This window comes from Colobus angolensis, unplaced genomic scaffold, assembly GCF_000951035.1.
Source record: "Colobus angolensis palliatus isolate OR3802 unplaced genomic scaffold, Cang.pa_1.0 Scaffold345, whole genome shotgun sequence".
Classification (NCBI taxonomy): domain Eukaryota; kingdom Metazoa; phylum Chordata; class Mammalia; order Primates; family Cercopithecidae; genus Colobus; species Colobus angolensis.
The window spans coordinates 237,761-250,390 of NW_012116766.1; the positions used below are offsets into that span (position 1 = coordinate 237,761).

At 38.3% G+C, this 12,630-nt stretch overlaps 1 protein-coding gene across 4 annotated transcripts in view; it reads left to right on the top strand.

Moving 5' to 3' along the window:
- Positions 1-8,953, top strand: part of TNIP3 (TNFAIP3 interacting protein 3) — a 103,689-nt gene extending 94,736 nt beyond the window's left edge. For 2 of the 4 annotated variants that reach the window (XM_011952693.1, XM_011952696.1), the window contains 2 exons: positions 2,313-2,373; positions 8,349-8,756. In XM_011952693.1, coding sequence (XP_011808083.1) covers positions 2,313-2,373; positions 8,349-8,380 — 93 coding nt within the window. In that variant the 3' untranslated portion in view covers positions 8,381-8,756. Of the gene's footprint in view, positions 1-2,312; positions 2,374-8,348 lie in introns of all 4 variants that reach the window. The other 2 variants (XM_011952694.1, XM_011952695.1) reach the window with 1 other exon arrangement.
- Positions 8,954-12,630: the final 3,677 nt, after the last annotated feature.

Here is a 12,630-nt window from a genome sequence, read left to right on the forward strand (position 1 = left end):
GGTTCACGCTGTTCTCCTGCCTCAGCCTCCCGAGTAGCTGTGACTACAGGCATCCGCCACCATGCCCGGCTAATTTTTTTTGGTATTTTTAGTAGAGATGGAGTTTCACCGTGTTAGCCAGGATGGTCTTGATCTCCTGACCTCGTGATACTCCCGCCCCAGCTTCCCAAAATGCTGGGATTACAGGCGTGAGCCACTGCGCCTGGCCTCCTTTGTTTTACTTTATCTGTTTGCTTACTTTTCAGTCTTTACCAATAACATTACATTTTTTTTTTCAAGATTGTAGAAGTCAACTCAGATTGTGAGAAGCACAAAGAGAAATTTACTGTAGGAGTGAATTAACCTATAGAAGTTGGCTTCTACATGTTGGGGGATTATTCTTATGAAATATTCTTATGAAAGATTAACTATGAAACCAATCAGTCATTCACATTTACCTAAGAGTACAAATTACTGTTTCTGTCAAATCTTTATTTGTGGAAAGAAGGAAGGAATTCACCTACTACAGCTCATCAAACATTCCCTGTCAATTAAAAAAGGCAAAGCAGTCCAGGTTACATAAAATTGTCACCAAGTAAAGGCCTGTATTTGAAAAAGGACTCCAAGCCATGTAGAATAGCCTACATTTTTTTTCTTTTTTCTTTTTTCTTTTTGAGAAGGGGTCTTACTCTGTTGCCCAGACTGTAGTGCAGTGGTGCGCTCTTGACTCACTGCAACCTTCACCTCCTGGGTTGAAGTGATTCTCCTGCCTCAGCCTCCCAAGTAGCTGGGACTACAGGCACACAACACCACGCCTGGCTAATTTTTGTAATTTTAGTGGAGATGGGGTTTCACTATATTAGCCAGGCTGGTCTCAAATTCCTGACCTTGTGATCTGCCTGCCTTGGTCTCCCAAAGTGCTGAGATTACAGGCGTAAGCCACTACGCCTGGCCAGTATGGCCTACATTTTCAAGCAGTAGTCTGATGAAAAAAAATCTCAGCATAACAGTAGAATTTACAACCAAATCCTCAAAGTTAATTTAAAAATAAGATTTCATGTTTCTTGCCTATATTGAAGGCTGAATTAAGTCACATGCTATAGTGTTGGTAACATTACAGGATATTTACCTTCTTTTGGCAACCCTCCTGGAATATAAAACTGAGGCTCACGTCACTTATCCTATGTGTTATTTGAGACATCTAAAAATAAACGAGAAGATAAAAAACAGAGGTGATCTCATTTCCTCTTCTAGCTTTTTCATAAGCTAGAGGAGCCAAGGGCCTAGGTGTCTAGAGTGGGGGTACAGTGGGGTCAAACTGCACTAAAAGCAGCATTTCTCAGTGTCTTGTTGAGTAATTGAACTTTGTAGGTGACTTTCAGTGGTCTGACAGCCTTGTAAATGCTCTCTGTTGACTCATGTTAGAAAAATTTTCCTCAAGTTATTTTTAGGAGATAATTGAGTTACAGAACAAAAAAATCTATATTCTCTGTGCCTTGTGGAGAAGTAGGAGGCAGGGGTGAGCATTCAGAGCAGAAAGACAGACCTGCTTTGTGGGCAGGTAAAGCTGAGATTGCTCCATTCCTAGGGGTTAAATACAGAGGTCCTGGCCTTGGAGATATCTTGATAATTTAGGCCTATGGTTTACTATTTATTCAATGCAATCTGTTTGGCATTCAATATCTAGCTGTTCTTAACTAGTGCAAACCTAGGAGAAAATCCCAAGAGAAAAATCTTGTCTCTGTAGACTAAACTATATGAAAAATTTAGAAGACAGGTTCTGCTGGATTGGTTCTTCGGAATAGAAAAAAGGGAAAGATTTGCCCTCCTTCACCATCCTGAACTTCTATCAATGCCAAGTCCCAATTTAATAGCTTAGATTTCCTTCCTTAAACCATTAGAAAACTTGTATTAAACTTTTTTTTCCCCTGGCCTTCTCATTGCCTCTAGTGTGAGGGTCTCAAAAAGAGTCTTTGTTGATGCTAAGTTGCTTTGTTTTATTGATGGGTTGTAGTAAGTTTTACAAGTGTTTATACTTCTGCAGATATTCAAAACACATCTGTTTCAGAAAAAAAAAGAAAGAAAACATGTCACAACCTCAAAGTAGTAGAAATTCTGGCCAAACACAGAGCGAATTTAAGAGAGGGTAGGGAGAGATGATGGCAGTGATGGGGGATAAGCAGGATGAGTGAGGCTGGCAATAGGTTTGGATAGAAATTACTTTTGTGTTACCTGCTTAATAAAAGCCACATAGCCTAATTGTATTTTTGACATGCCACTATGTTTGGTTTGAAGTCCATATTGCTATAATAATGTTTTATTGTTCCACACAGCCAGACTATCAGTGGTATGCTCTTGACCAGCTTCCGCCAGATGTACAACACAAGGCAAATGGTAAGACCACAGCTGTATTGAGCATTCTTTCATGTTTACATCTTAATGGGATCTTTTTGGGATGTTTACTCAACATACATTCATTCATACTTGGGGAGGACTTACTATAAAGTTGTGTTACATACATAACTTTAATTTGATGCACCTGGGGTTAAATTGAACTCCTTAAGACACAGAAAATGTGCAAATGCAGAAATGCATGAACTTCAGTGCTGGCTTCTGTTCCTTTTTCAGTCTCAGAGTCAGAATTCCATCTGGGGTTAGAAATGAAAACTGTAAGCAGGGCTGTATGATAACAACAACAAAGTTCTGCAATTGTACTACAAAGTACAGATGCACACCCACTATTCCAAGTTGAGTTTGCTAGACAGATGTTTTAAATGTCACTGGCAGACAGACAGAGGAAACCAAAGGCTCAGAACTGTGTTCCCTTATGACTAAATGTCAGACTCCAAGGCAGGGTTCTTAGTTTAGGCCAGGGTTGCCCACAACGCCCACCTCAAAGTATGCTGGGAAAAACTAAAAGTCACTTATGAAGTACTCACAACTAAGATTACTTTTTTAAATCTTATTTTTTATTGGTTTAACATTTTCTTTTTTGTTTCTAGAATCTGCTATACTTTCTACTGCTTCTTTCTATGGTCTTGTGAGGCCACCCAGAAGCAGGCTGTATATACTGAGCTATAATCAAAATCCCACTTCTATTCTCATCACGTACACATAATCAAAAGTTAGAAATGTCTGCTACATGCTTAAAGTCTCATATGACACACACCTGGGACTCTAACTTGTTAATTTCCAAAGATTTGAATCTATCTAAAAATGCTGAAGATGAGCTATATAGTCTAATTTCAGGCCATTCTTGAAATTTGATCTCATTTGAAGTCAGAGCTGAGATCACAGAAATTTAGTTTTTAATACAAGGAGTCTGTTATGGAGTGTAAATAGGAAGCCAGGGATACCACATGTAGTTTTGCAGGTTGTGAACTTTACAAGTCTAAGGGGCGCATAATGGTAGTCTATGTGAATGGAGCCTGCTGAAGTACAATATGCAATATGGACAGCTGTACACAGCAGCAATGGGAGTGGCAAAGGCCATAGATTATAACAGCATCATAGAAAAGAAATATGAAATGTGAGAACTCCATAATAAAATGTCCAGGTATTTATCAAAACTCTGTAGGACTCTCTTTTTTCTTTGCTTTCTACTACAAATATAGCCAGAGGTTTTAATGAAGTTCTTGAGTTCCAACAATAATGGAGTTCTTTTATTAGAAAGGCATACCATTAACCAGAATGAGTGTTGCATAATATATGCAATTTTAAAATCTATTATTGTATAATTGCAGAATTGCTACCCAATTATAATTTTCCATTTTATATTGCTCTGGAATGACTATTAAAGATATTTTCTTTCTGAATTGGAGTTTAATCACTAGAAGATAACAATTACTTAGTACAGAACTTAGTAATACCATAAGGTCATTTATATGTCATTATTGAATTCTCCCTGGACCAATATTACACAAGCTAGTGATTACATAAAATAGAAATGCACTGTGATGACATTCAGGAACTAAATAGAAAATGCAGTAATGAAATGTTGTAGTCAGTGTATGAGACTTACTGATTTTTGTCTAGCTAGGAAAAATGTAATGAGCTTTGTGATGTATAAACATACCATGTAACAGTGTCTACAGATGTAAAACTACAACAAAAAAACTCTATGGTGTACCAACCTGAGCTTTGTTTCTGTTTTTTTTTTTTTTTTCTGAGACAGTCTCACTGTTACCCAGGCTGGAGTAGTGCAGTGGTATGATCATAGCTCACCGTACGCTTGAACTCCTGGGCTCAAGAAATCATCCCACCTCAGTCTCATGAATAGCTAGGGCTACAGGCCTGAACCACCATACCCAGCTAATTTTTATTTTTATTTTTTGTTCAGAGGGAGTCTTGCTCCATCTCTAGCCTATTGCCCAGGCTGGTCTCGAACTCCTGGCCTCAATTGATCCTCCTGCCTCGGGCTCCCAAACTGCTGAAATTTCAGGTGTGAGCCACCACACCCGGCCTGTTTTTAAAGAGTTGTTTATTTCAGTCTTCACAACAATGCTATAAAATAGGTTTTGTTTTGCACTATTTAACACATGAGGAAACTGAGGCTTAGAGAATTTACGTAACACCTAAATCACACAGTTAATAAAATTTCACATAGAGATTAGATTATTTGATATATAGGATTCTAAAACCTATGGTTTGAATTATATAGTACAGTGCCCCTGTTACTGTACCCCTCTTTATTAAAATTTTCTAAAATTATAGATACAAAAATGAGAATGGGTCTCTAACACAGATAATAATATGACTAGTGTTTAATCCTCAATAATCTCATCTTCATATGAACTCACAGCATGCTACTCATTTGACATTTAGAATATCACAAGTAAAAGACACAGTACTATGTAAGATTAAGTGTCTAATAAATATGTTATGAACTAACTTGTGCATGGACAGCCCTGGTGGAACCTGACCAGGGGTATGTTATCATTTGAAACCCATCCTTCTCCATACCAACACAACTCTGCAACTAACTATGGCTGGCCAGCAGCAGGCAAGAGGGCTGATCGTGGTTAGGGCACCACCAAAAAATTCCTTACTTAAAAATCTACCTGTTTGGGATTCCTATGCCTCCTTTACTAGCTTCCACATTTGATGTATTTCATAGCTCAAGCCATATCATAAGAATTGGCAAGAACTCTGAAATCATTCTTGTCACAAATGATGGATGTGTCATTATTTAATTTCAGTAGTGGTTTTTGCTGGTTTGGGGATCACGTAATTAAAAAGGTCATTTTAATCTGTTGGTGTAACTGAATTGTTCAGAATTCTCATAGAATAATTTTGTGGTATTGATTATTAAGAAATCACTGGTTTAAGGCCAGGCATGGTGGCTCATGCCTATAATCCCAGCGCTTTGGGAGACCAACGCGGGTGGATTGCTTGAGCCTAGGAGTTCAAGCCCAGCCTGGGCAACATGGTGAAATGCTGTCTCTACAAAAAAATACAAAAATTAGCCAGGTGTAGTGGCATGTGCCTGTAGTCCCAGCTATTTGGGAGACTAAGGTAGGAGGATCACATGAGCCCAGGAGGCCAAGATTGCAGTGAGGTGAGATCACACCACTGTGCTCAAGCCTGGGTGACAAAGAATGACTCTATCTAAAAAAAAATAAAAATAATAAAAATAAAAATAAAAAAATAACTTCATGCATTTTAAAAGGTATGGCAGATAATGAGTGATTAAATTTCAATGATACCACTAAATCTTCCTCTAACATTTCTGGGGCCTGGAGCAAGAATAAGTGGAGAGCTACATCCTATATATGTAAATCTCATGAATCAAGCATAGAAACTGTTAAAGTATAATCTATCCTCCTACCTTGATAAACATACATGTAAAACCAAAGTACAATTTACAATGCTCAGATTCAAAACCAGTCTGTGACAGGACAAGGTGGCACAGGGAGACCTAAGCCCTGACCTCGTGTCTGGGACCCTCCACCTTCTCTCCCCACCCTCCCATCGAAAGGACTCTTGAGTGCAAAGTTGAAGACAGCCCAGATGGGAAATCCCAACCTTGTCCATACACCCCTCACCACTCTACAAACAGCACTCTTTCAACAGCCTTCAGGCTGGGAAGAGGACCACATGAGTCTGGGAAGCAGGTCCAGAATCACCTGGGCAGGGACTTCAGGGGTGTACATTTGGGTGCCAGGAGCTTGTTCTGGAGGAAGGGTCGCTCACACTGTGAGGAAGGGTGTGGCTGGAGGAGGGCCAGAGCAGAGTCCTCTATAATGTGGGGACCCCAGTGAAGGGCTTCCTGACTAGGGACTGAGGGTGGTAGGTGGTGAGTACCATGGCGCACAGTCTGCCAGTTAACTAATTTCCAGCTTTGCTCTCAGTTACTGTCTGTGGTTATTTTAGAATGCTTTGGAGACACATTGAAAATCAACCCTTCTTTCAAAAACTAAATATTTTAAATGAAGGGTTTCAAATGTTTTCAAGTCATTTGAGACTTGGCTTTCTCTCGGTATAGCATTAAATAATGGTGTTTTTAATACATTTAAGTCCACAGATATTAGTGGGTTACAGTTTTTGTTTAGAAACCTGTGATTTTACAAAGAACATTTTCATCTTGTTTCATCTCTTATCAGAATGAGATGCAAAATGACTTCCATGTTTATAGAACAATTATGTCATAACAGAGTTAGTTTAACCTTAAAAAACATGTTGTTTTTTCTCCTTTCTGAAATGTCAAAAATCTATGGTTTCTGATTGCATTGCATGCCAGTCACTTCTGTACATTCCAAATTTTTCATAGGGTACAGAGTTATGCTTTGTCTAATGAGCCAGAGCTGGATTATTAATCTATCTAGAAAGGCATAAAATGTAGGGATATGAAACTGTGTTGTGAAATTATTTCTTTGCAATATAGAAGATCAAAGCCTAAATATTATAATTAGCTTTTACTAATGTCTATTAATAACCTATTAAACAAATACTGACTGGATTTGTCTCCTAGGATTGCCATAACAAAATACCACAAACTGAATGGCTTAAAATAGAGAAACTTTTTTTTTCCCCCAGCTCTGGAGGTTAGATATCCAAAAATCAAGATGTTGGCAGGGTCAAGCTCCCTCCAAATCCTCTAGGGGAAGAGACTTCCTTGCTTCTTTTAGCTTCTAGTAGCTCCAGGTACTCATTAGCTAGTGGCAGCATCACTGCAATCTCTATCTCGGTCTTCACATGACCATCTTCCTTCTGTGTCCAGATTTTCCTCTTCTTACATGTATGCCAGTCATAGTGGATTGAGGCTCTCCTCCCACCCTCACTGTACATTTAGGGAAATTCTGCCTTCCTTCAAGAAACTAAAGATCTATCTTCGTTTTTTGTTCAGATTTCCATTCTGCCATGGATTATCTCATGGGCCACAGCCTCTCTCCACCAAAAATATGAGGCTATTGATCTTTAATTCTATACCTGTTTCACAAGAGCACTGTCCAAATTGAAGAGGAGTTAATTTAAAAATATTTAAGATACCAAGGGAGAGGTATCATTAGTGGATTAAATGTTAACTTTAGATTGGTTAGATCAATGAATTTATGCTTCTGGGTTCAAATTTATGTTCTCAACATATTAGATACCTTTTTAACATAATGACCACAGTCCTCAGCAACATAATTTTTCAGCCTGGAAAAGTAACTTATTATATTCCTATTTGCTTTATTTTTTGTTACCAAAATGTTAGTTTAGCATGTCTTTGGTATACCAAATGAGGGCAACAAGTACAAAACATTCAGCATGTTTTTAAGTTATCACGGATAAGGATAACACTTTGTTTCTTGGCATTTCTATGATTATTTTTTCCTGTTGCCATGAGTAAACTTATTTGACTTTGTCTTTCATGTAGTATTAATTATCAAATAGTATTCAATCAAAATATCCCAGATTTTTCATATTGGTCTTCATGATACACCAACGAATCTTTCTATATGATATTTTCTATAGCTTTGGCAGTAAAGTACCCAGTACCATATCTTAAAAGATCATATTTTGCAAGTTTTCTTTCTCTGGGGTAAGTACTGAAACTAACCTAAGTCATATATATGACTTACTTTCACATGCCCAAGCCAAAATGCCAGCAAGAGTGAGAATTAGTGTAGAACATTGCTCTTCAGGCATAATTAGAACGAGGCCACAACTGATTTCACAAAATGGTAAGCATATGTCAATGCTTAAAATAATAACCTTCCATCTCCCGCTTCTTGATTTCTCAGTGTAAACTTGTGGGGAGCTCATGAATATAACATAAATCTTTTTTTTTTTTTGCCATCCTAGAACTTTATGTCAGCCTTAAGCCAGAAGAAGAGAAATGAAATGTTAATTTTTAATCTAAAACATTTTCCTACTGTTTTCCATAGGTTTCTCCTCAGAAAAGAAAGTCAATCAGTAGAAGTACACACTAACAGAGAGGGACAACAGGCAACGGGGGACCATGGCTGAGGACCCTCTTCTTTGTTTATACTGAGGCTTGTTTCTGCCACAAAGGCACATCATCTACCGTGTTATTTGTGCCTCCTCATGTTTCCCTTTGGCCTGAATACAGGAAAAGGCTTCTGACAGCTGAGATCCTGATCAAATCGGAGGAGTCCATTATTATACAACCAAATACAACTTCCGGTTTCCTTGAAATGAGACTTGGCAGATGGATGATGCACGACTCCCTGAAAATCTCTTCAGCATATTGCTGTTGGATGCACAAAAAGGATTCTATGATTTAAGCAGCTCGATGTTTGGTGCAGGGATATTGTATGTTGATTTAAAGTGCATATATACGTGCGTGTGTGTGTGTTTCCTGGGGTAAAAATTTCTGCAGTTGTAAATTTTTAACATTGCTCCCAGTCTTTTTCCACAGGGTCTTAGTTCTTTAGCCATTTGACCAGATATCGTTGACCTCAGTGAACCTAAACATAGAATTGAAGAGGTGTATAAATCTCGTTAAATTAAATAAGTGGTTCAATCTGAATAAAATGATAAATTGGAAGCTATTCCTTAAACAGATCATTTCTTTAAGATGATGAGAAATTGTGGGCCTGCTTCACAAGAATTGATTATGAAAGATGAAGTCTTGGGCTGGGTGCAGTGGCTCATGCCTGTAATCCCAGCACTTGCCCAGCACTTTGGGAGGCCGAGGCGGGCGGGTTGCTCGAGGCCAGGAGTTCTAGACCAACCTGGCCAACACGGTGAAACCCCATCTCTACTATAAACACAAAAATTAGCCAGGCTCGTGGCACACACCTATAAATCCAGCTACTCGGGTGGCTTGAGGCGGAAGGATCACTTGAGCCAAGGGAGGCGGAGGTTGCGGTAAGCTGAGATCGCCACTGCACGCCAGCCTGGGAAATAGAGTGAGCAAGACTCAGTCCCCTCCACCCACCCACTCCACACCACCAAAAAAAAAAAAAAAAAAATTGAATGTATTGAAATTTTATTGCAATTAAATCTTACAGTGACATGACAGATGTCTAAAGACTAAGCAGATTTAGAAGTATTAGGTTTATCCATTTAATAAGAATTCTGCTAGGACTAACTTGAGATCCTCTTTGTGATCCTCTATATACATATATACATATATATGTGTGTGTATATATATATATTCTCACAAGTAGGATCTCAAATTATACATTTATTATAATTATACATTTATATGTGTATATACATAGATAACAAGAAATGTGAGATCCTTGGATATCTGTGCTTTTAGAAGTAAATCTAAAGCAACGGCAAAGCTGAAAATGCAGTTGAAGAAAAGAATCCAAACATACTGCTGAAATTATCCATTTCAGCTTCCAAAAATTATGCTACTTTATTCCAGCTCAAATTATTATTATTCCAGTATCTGGATACACTTGAAGCTCTGTATAATGGGAAGATGAAAGAGCCTTAGGAAAATAAATATTTTCAGGTTTGGCCTTTGCAACCCTGGAACACAATTCTTGAGAAAGAATTATCCTTGTCTTACATTAATTTTCTGAAGCTTGTTTCTGCTATTTATCAAAAAGACAAATCATTCTTGGATATTACCTCACTATAAGTATAAGCATAAGTGTAAGTCAGCTGCTGACTTGTTAACTGTTGTTTTCCTGATTGACTTATACTGAAGTAATAGCCAGGAATTGAAACATTTTGGCATATTTCTGAATTTCCACTTCTTCAGATTAGTGAAAAGGTCATTGTAATGTCAATTTCTTGTGGGTGGATTAAATTTACCAACTGAGGTATGCCCACTGGAATAAAAACTGAATGAACACCCAAGAAAGTATTCCTTGAGAGGCCAGGACCAGGCCTATTCAGCAGCAGGAAAACGTGATTTAACTGTCCAGTCCAAAGTCATCCTCTTACTAATTAGCAAGTTGCCAAACGTTGGCAAGATTGTGAAAACGCTAATGTAATGGGAGAAAATCCAATTTAAGTGAGACCTAATTTAATTTGAACTCCAGTGGGGGACCACAAATGTGGAAAGAGGACCCCTTGCTCAGGGCAACTGCCATTCCCAAAAGACGGATTTCACAACCCTGTCCTGAGAGGGAGCCAGCCTCTCCTGTGTCCCTCTACCCACACCATTTGTTTGGGGACTTTTCTGCCTCAACTCATTATAAGAGTTATACCCTGAGCTGTGACTCTTACTTCATTATTATTAATACACAACTTGTGGAAATTGTGTGAAGAATAGCTATGTCCCTTTGAAAGGAGTGGAAGTCACATGATCTGTTCTTAGGAAATGTAAATCTAAGCATATATTAGGTTGCTGGTAATCATGAAGATTTTGATCTTTGATTGAAGGTCTCACATGAAGAGAAAGATGTCTTTACTTTGTCTTGGTTGTGATATGGTTAGGTGAAAACCTTCCTTCAGGGTCTGGTTTGGACTAGGAGTTAGGCCAGTCTCTACTTCTCTTTGCTGTTTTGTTTTGGTCTCCACTTTTCTTACCAACAACAAGAACATTTTGGACCATATTGCTAGTATTATTGACCATGAACTAACTTGTAGATGATCTCCCTTAGTTTATTTACTGAGCTTTCTCACCCAGCAGGAGAGGTATAAACACTGCCTTGTTACAGATGATTAATCAAGAACACAGAGATATTCAGTAATTTCCTTACATTCTTATGGCAAGTAAATGGTAGAGCCAAGATTTAAAACTGTCTTGAACCTGGGAGCACCCAGTTTCTGGCGTGCTACAATTCTGCTTTGTAGATTACCTTGGCAAGCTCAACTTATTTTTACGATTCTTTTGGATTACCGTCAAGTAGCATTACAGGAGCACACTTCTTAGGAGAAAATATTTTTATTAAAAATACTATAAATTGAATGGGATTTGTAAGTTGCCTCCTGAATTAAGAGAAGTATTATCTCATTTAGGCTACTACACAGGAAAATAAAAATGTATACTAATGTTAAAGTGCACTAAAATAATGCAAGCATGGGCATAAATGGTGCCTTCCCGTGTCAACACTTTTAATGTGGCTAAGTCGCTAATAGAATCAAATCTAAAAGACATATAACCTCCCAAATTTGTAAATCAGTTTAACAATTACTATTTAAGTACCTACTTATTTCTAAAAATGTCTAGGCAGCCCACATCTCATACTGCCTCTGTCTCTATGCGCTATGCTTGGTTGAATCCACATTGAGAGCGGAGGACAGAGTTGTTTACCAAACATTATTCCCCTAACTTGAAGGTCCCTTTGCTCTTTTTTTTTATTTCTGCTGTTTTTCTTCCCATCTCCCTGGGGAATCCTAACAAGCCTACATACTAGAGAGATAAAATCCATTGCATTGCTATTGCGGCCACACTATGATCCTTCTATCTCTGGCTCCAATTTGCTCAAGTCCCAATGCCGCAGTTCAAAAGAAGAAAATATTTGCCGTAATGTCTACTTTTCAATAATTTTAGAATTAATTTCTTTTGCCTAATTTCTTTCCTATATATCTACCTCTTTACTTTCATCGATCTTTTGCTCCAAGACAGAAAGGTGTTATGGGGAACAGTTATGCTCACTATCTTTGTGATTCCATAGAAAAGAAAAGGAAGCTTCTGTCAGCACACACACACCCGCACACTCCACAAATTCATACACACCACAGACACAAACCACACTCACCACACATGCTCACATACTCCACATATACACATCAGGCACATACTCTTCCTCTGCCTCCCCAGTCTTGAAGGCAATGCTACACGTTCCTGGGTTCTCCATTTGTGACTGGGGAAATTGATTCCAATTGAAAAAATTGCATAATAAAGCTAACCTTTTCTCATGTTGTCTCAAGTCCTTGTGTGTATAATGTATTGCCAAGAATACTGACTAACTCCATGCTAAGATTCCTCCAGGAAGTAATAATGTTGAGATCTAGAACCAATTAATTTGGCCAGTTATTGCTAAGTAATATGAGGGAACTTTTCATGTTTGGGGGTGCGTGTGTGTGAATCTCAGTGCTTTGTGTACTGCACTCAGAAGCTAAAATAATTTCTGTCTGCCCTCCTTCCACTTTATTCCATACCAGTATCAGAAGGAAGAGTACAATGAATGAGACTGCTGACATATTTTGGTAAACCAAATCCAACCCTTGGGGCTTCCTAATGTACTTAACTTGTTAGTTGGGATTAATTTTCTGGAAGACTCCATCTTATTAACT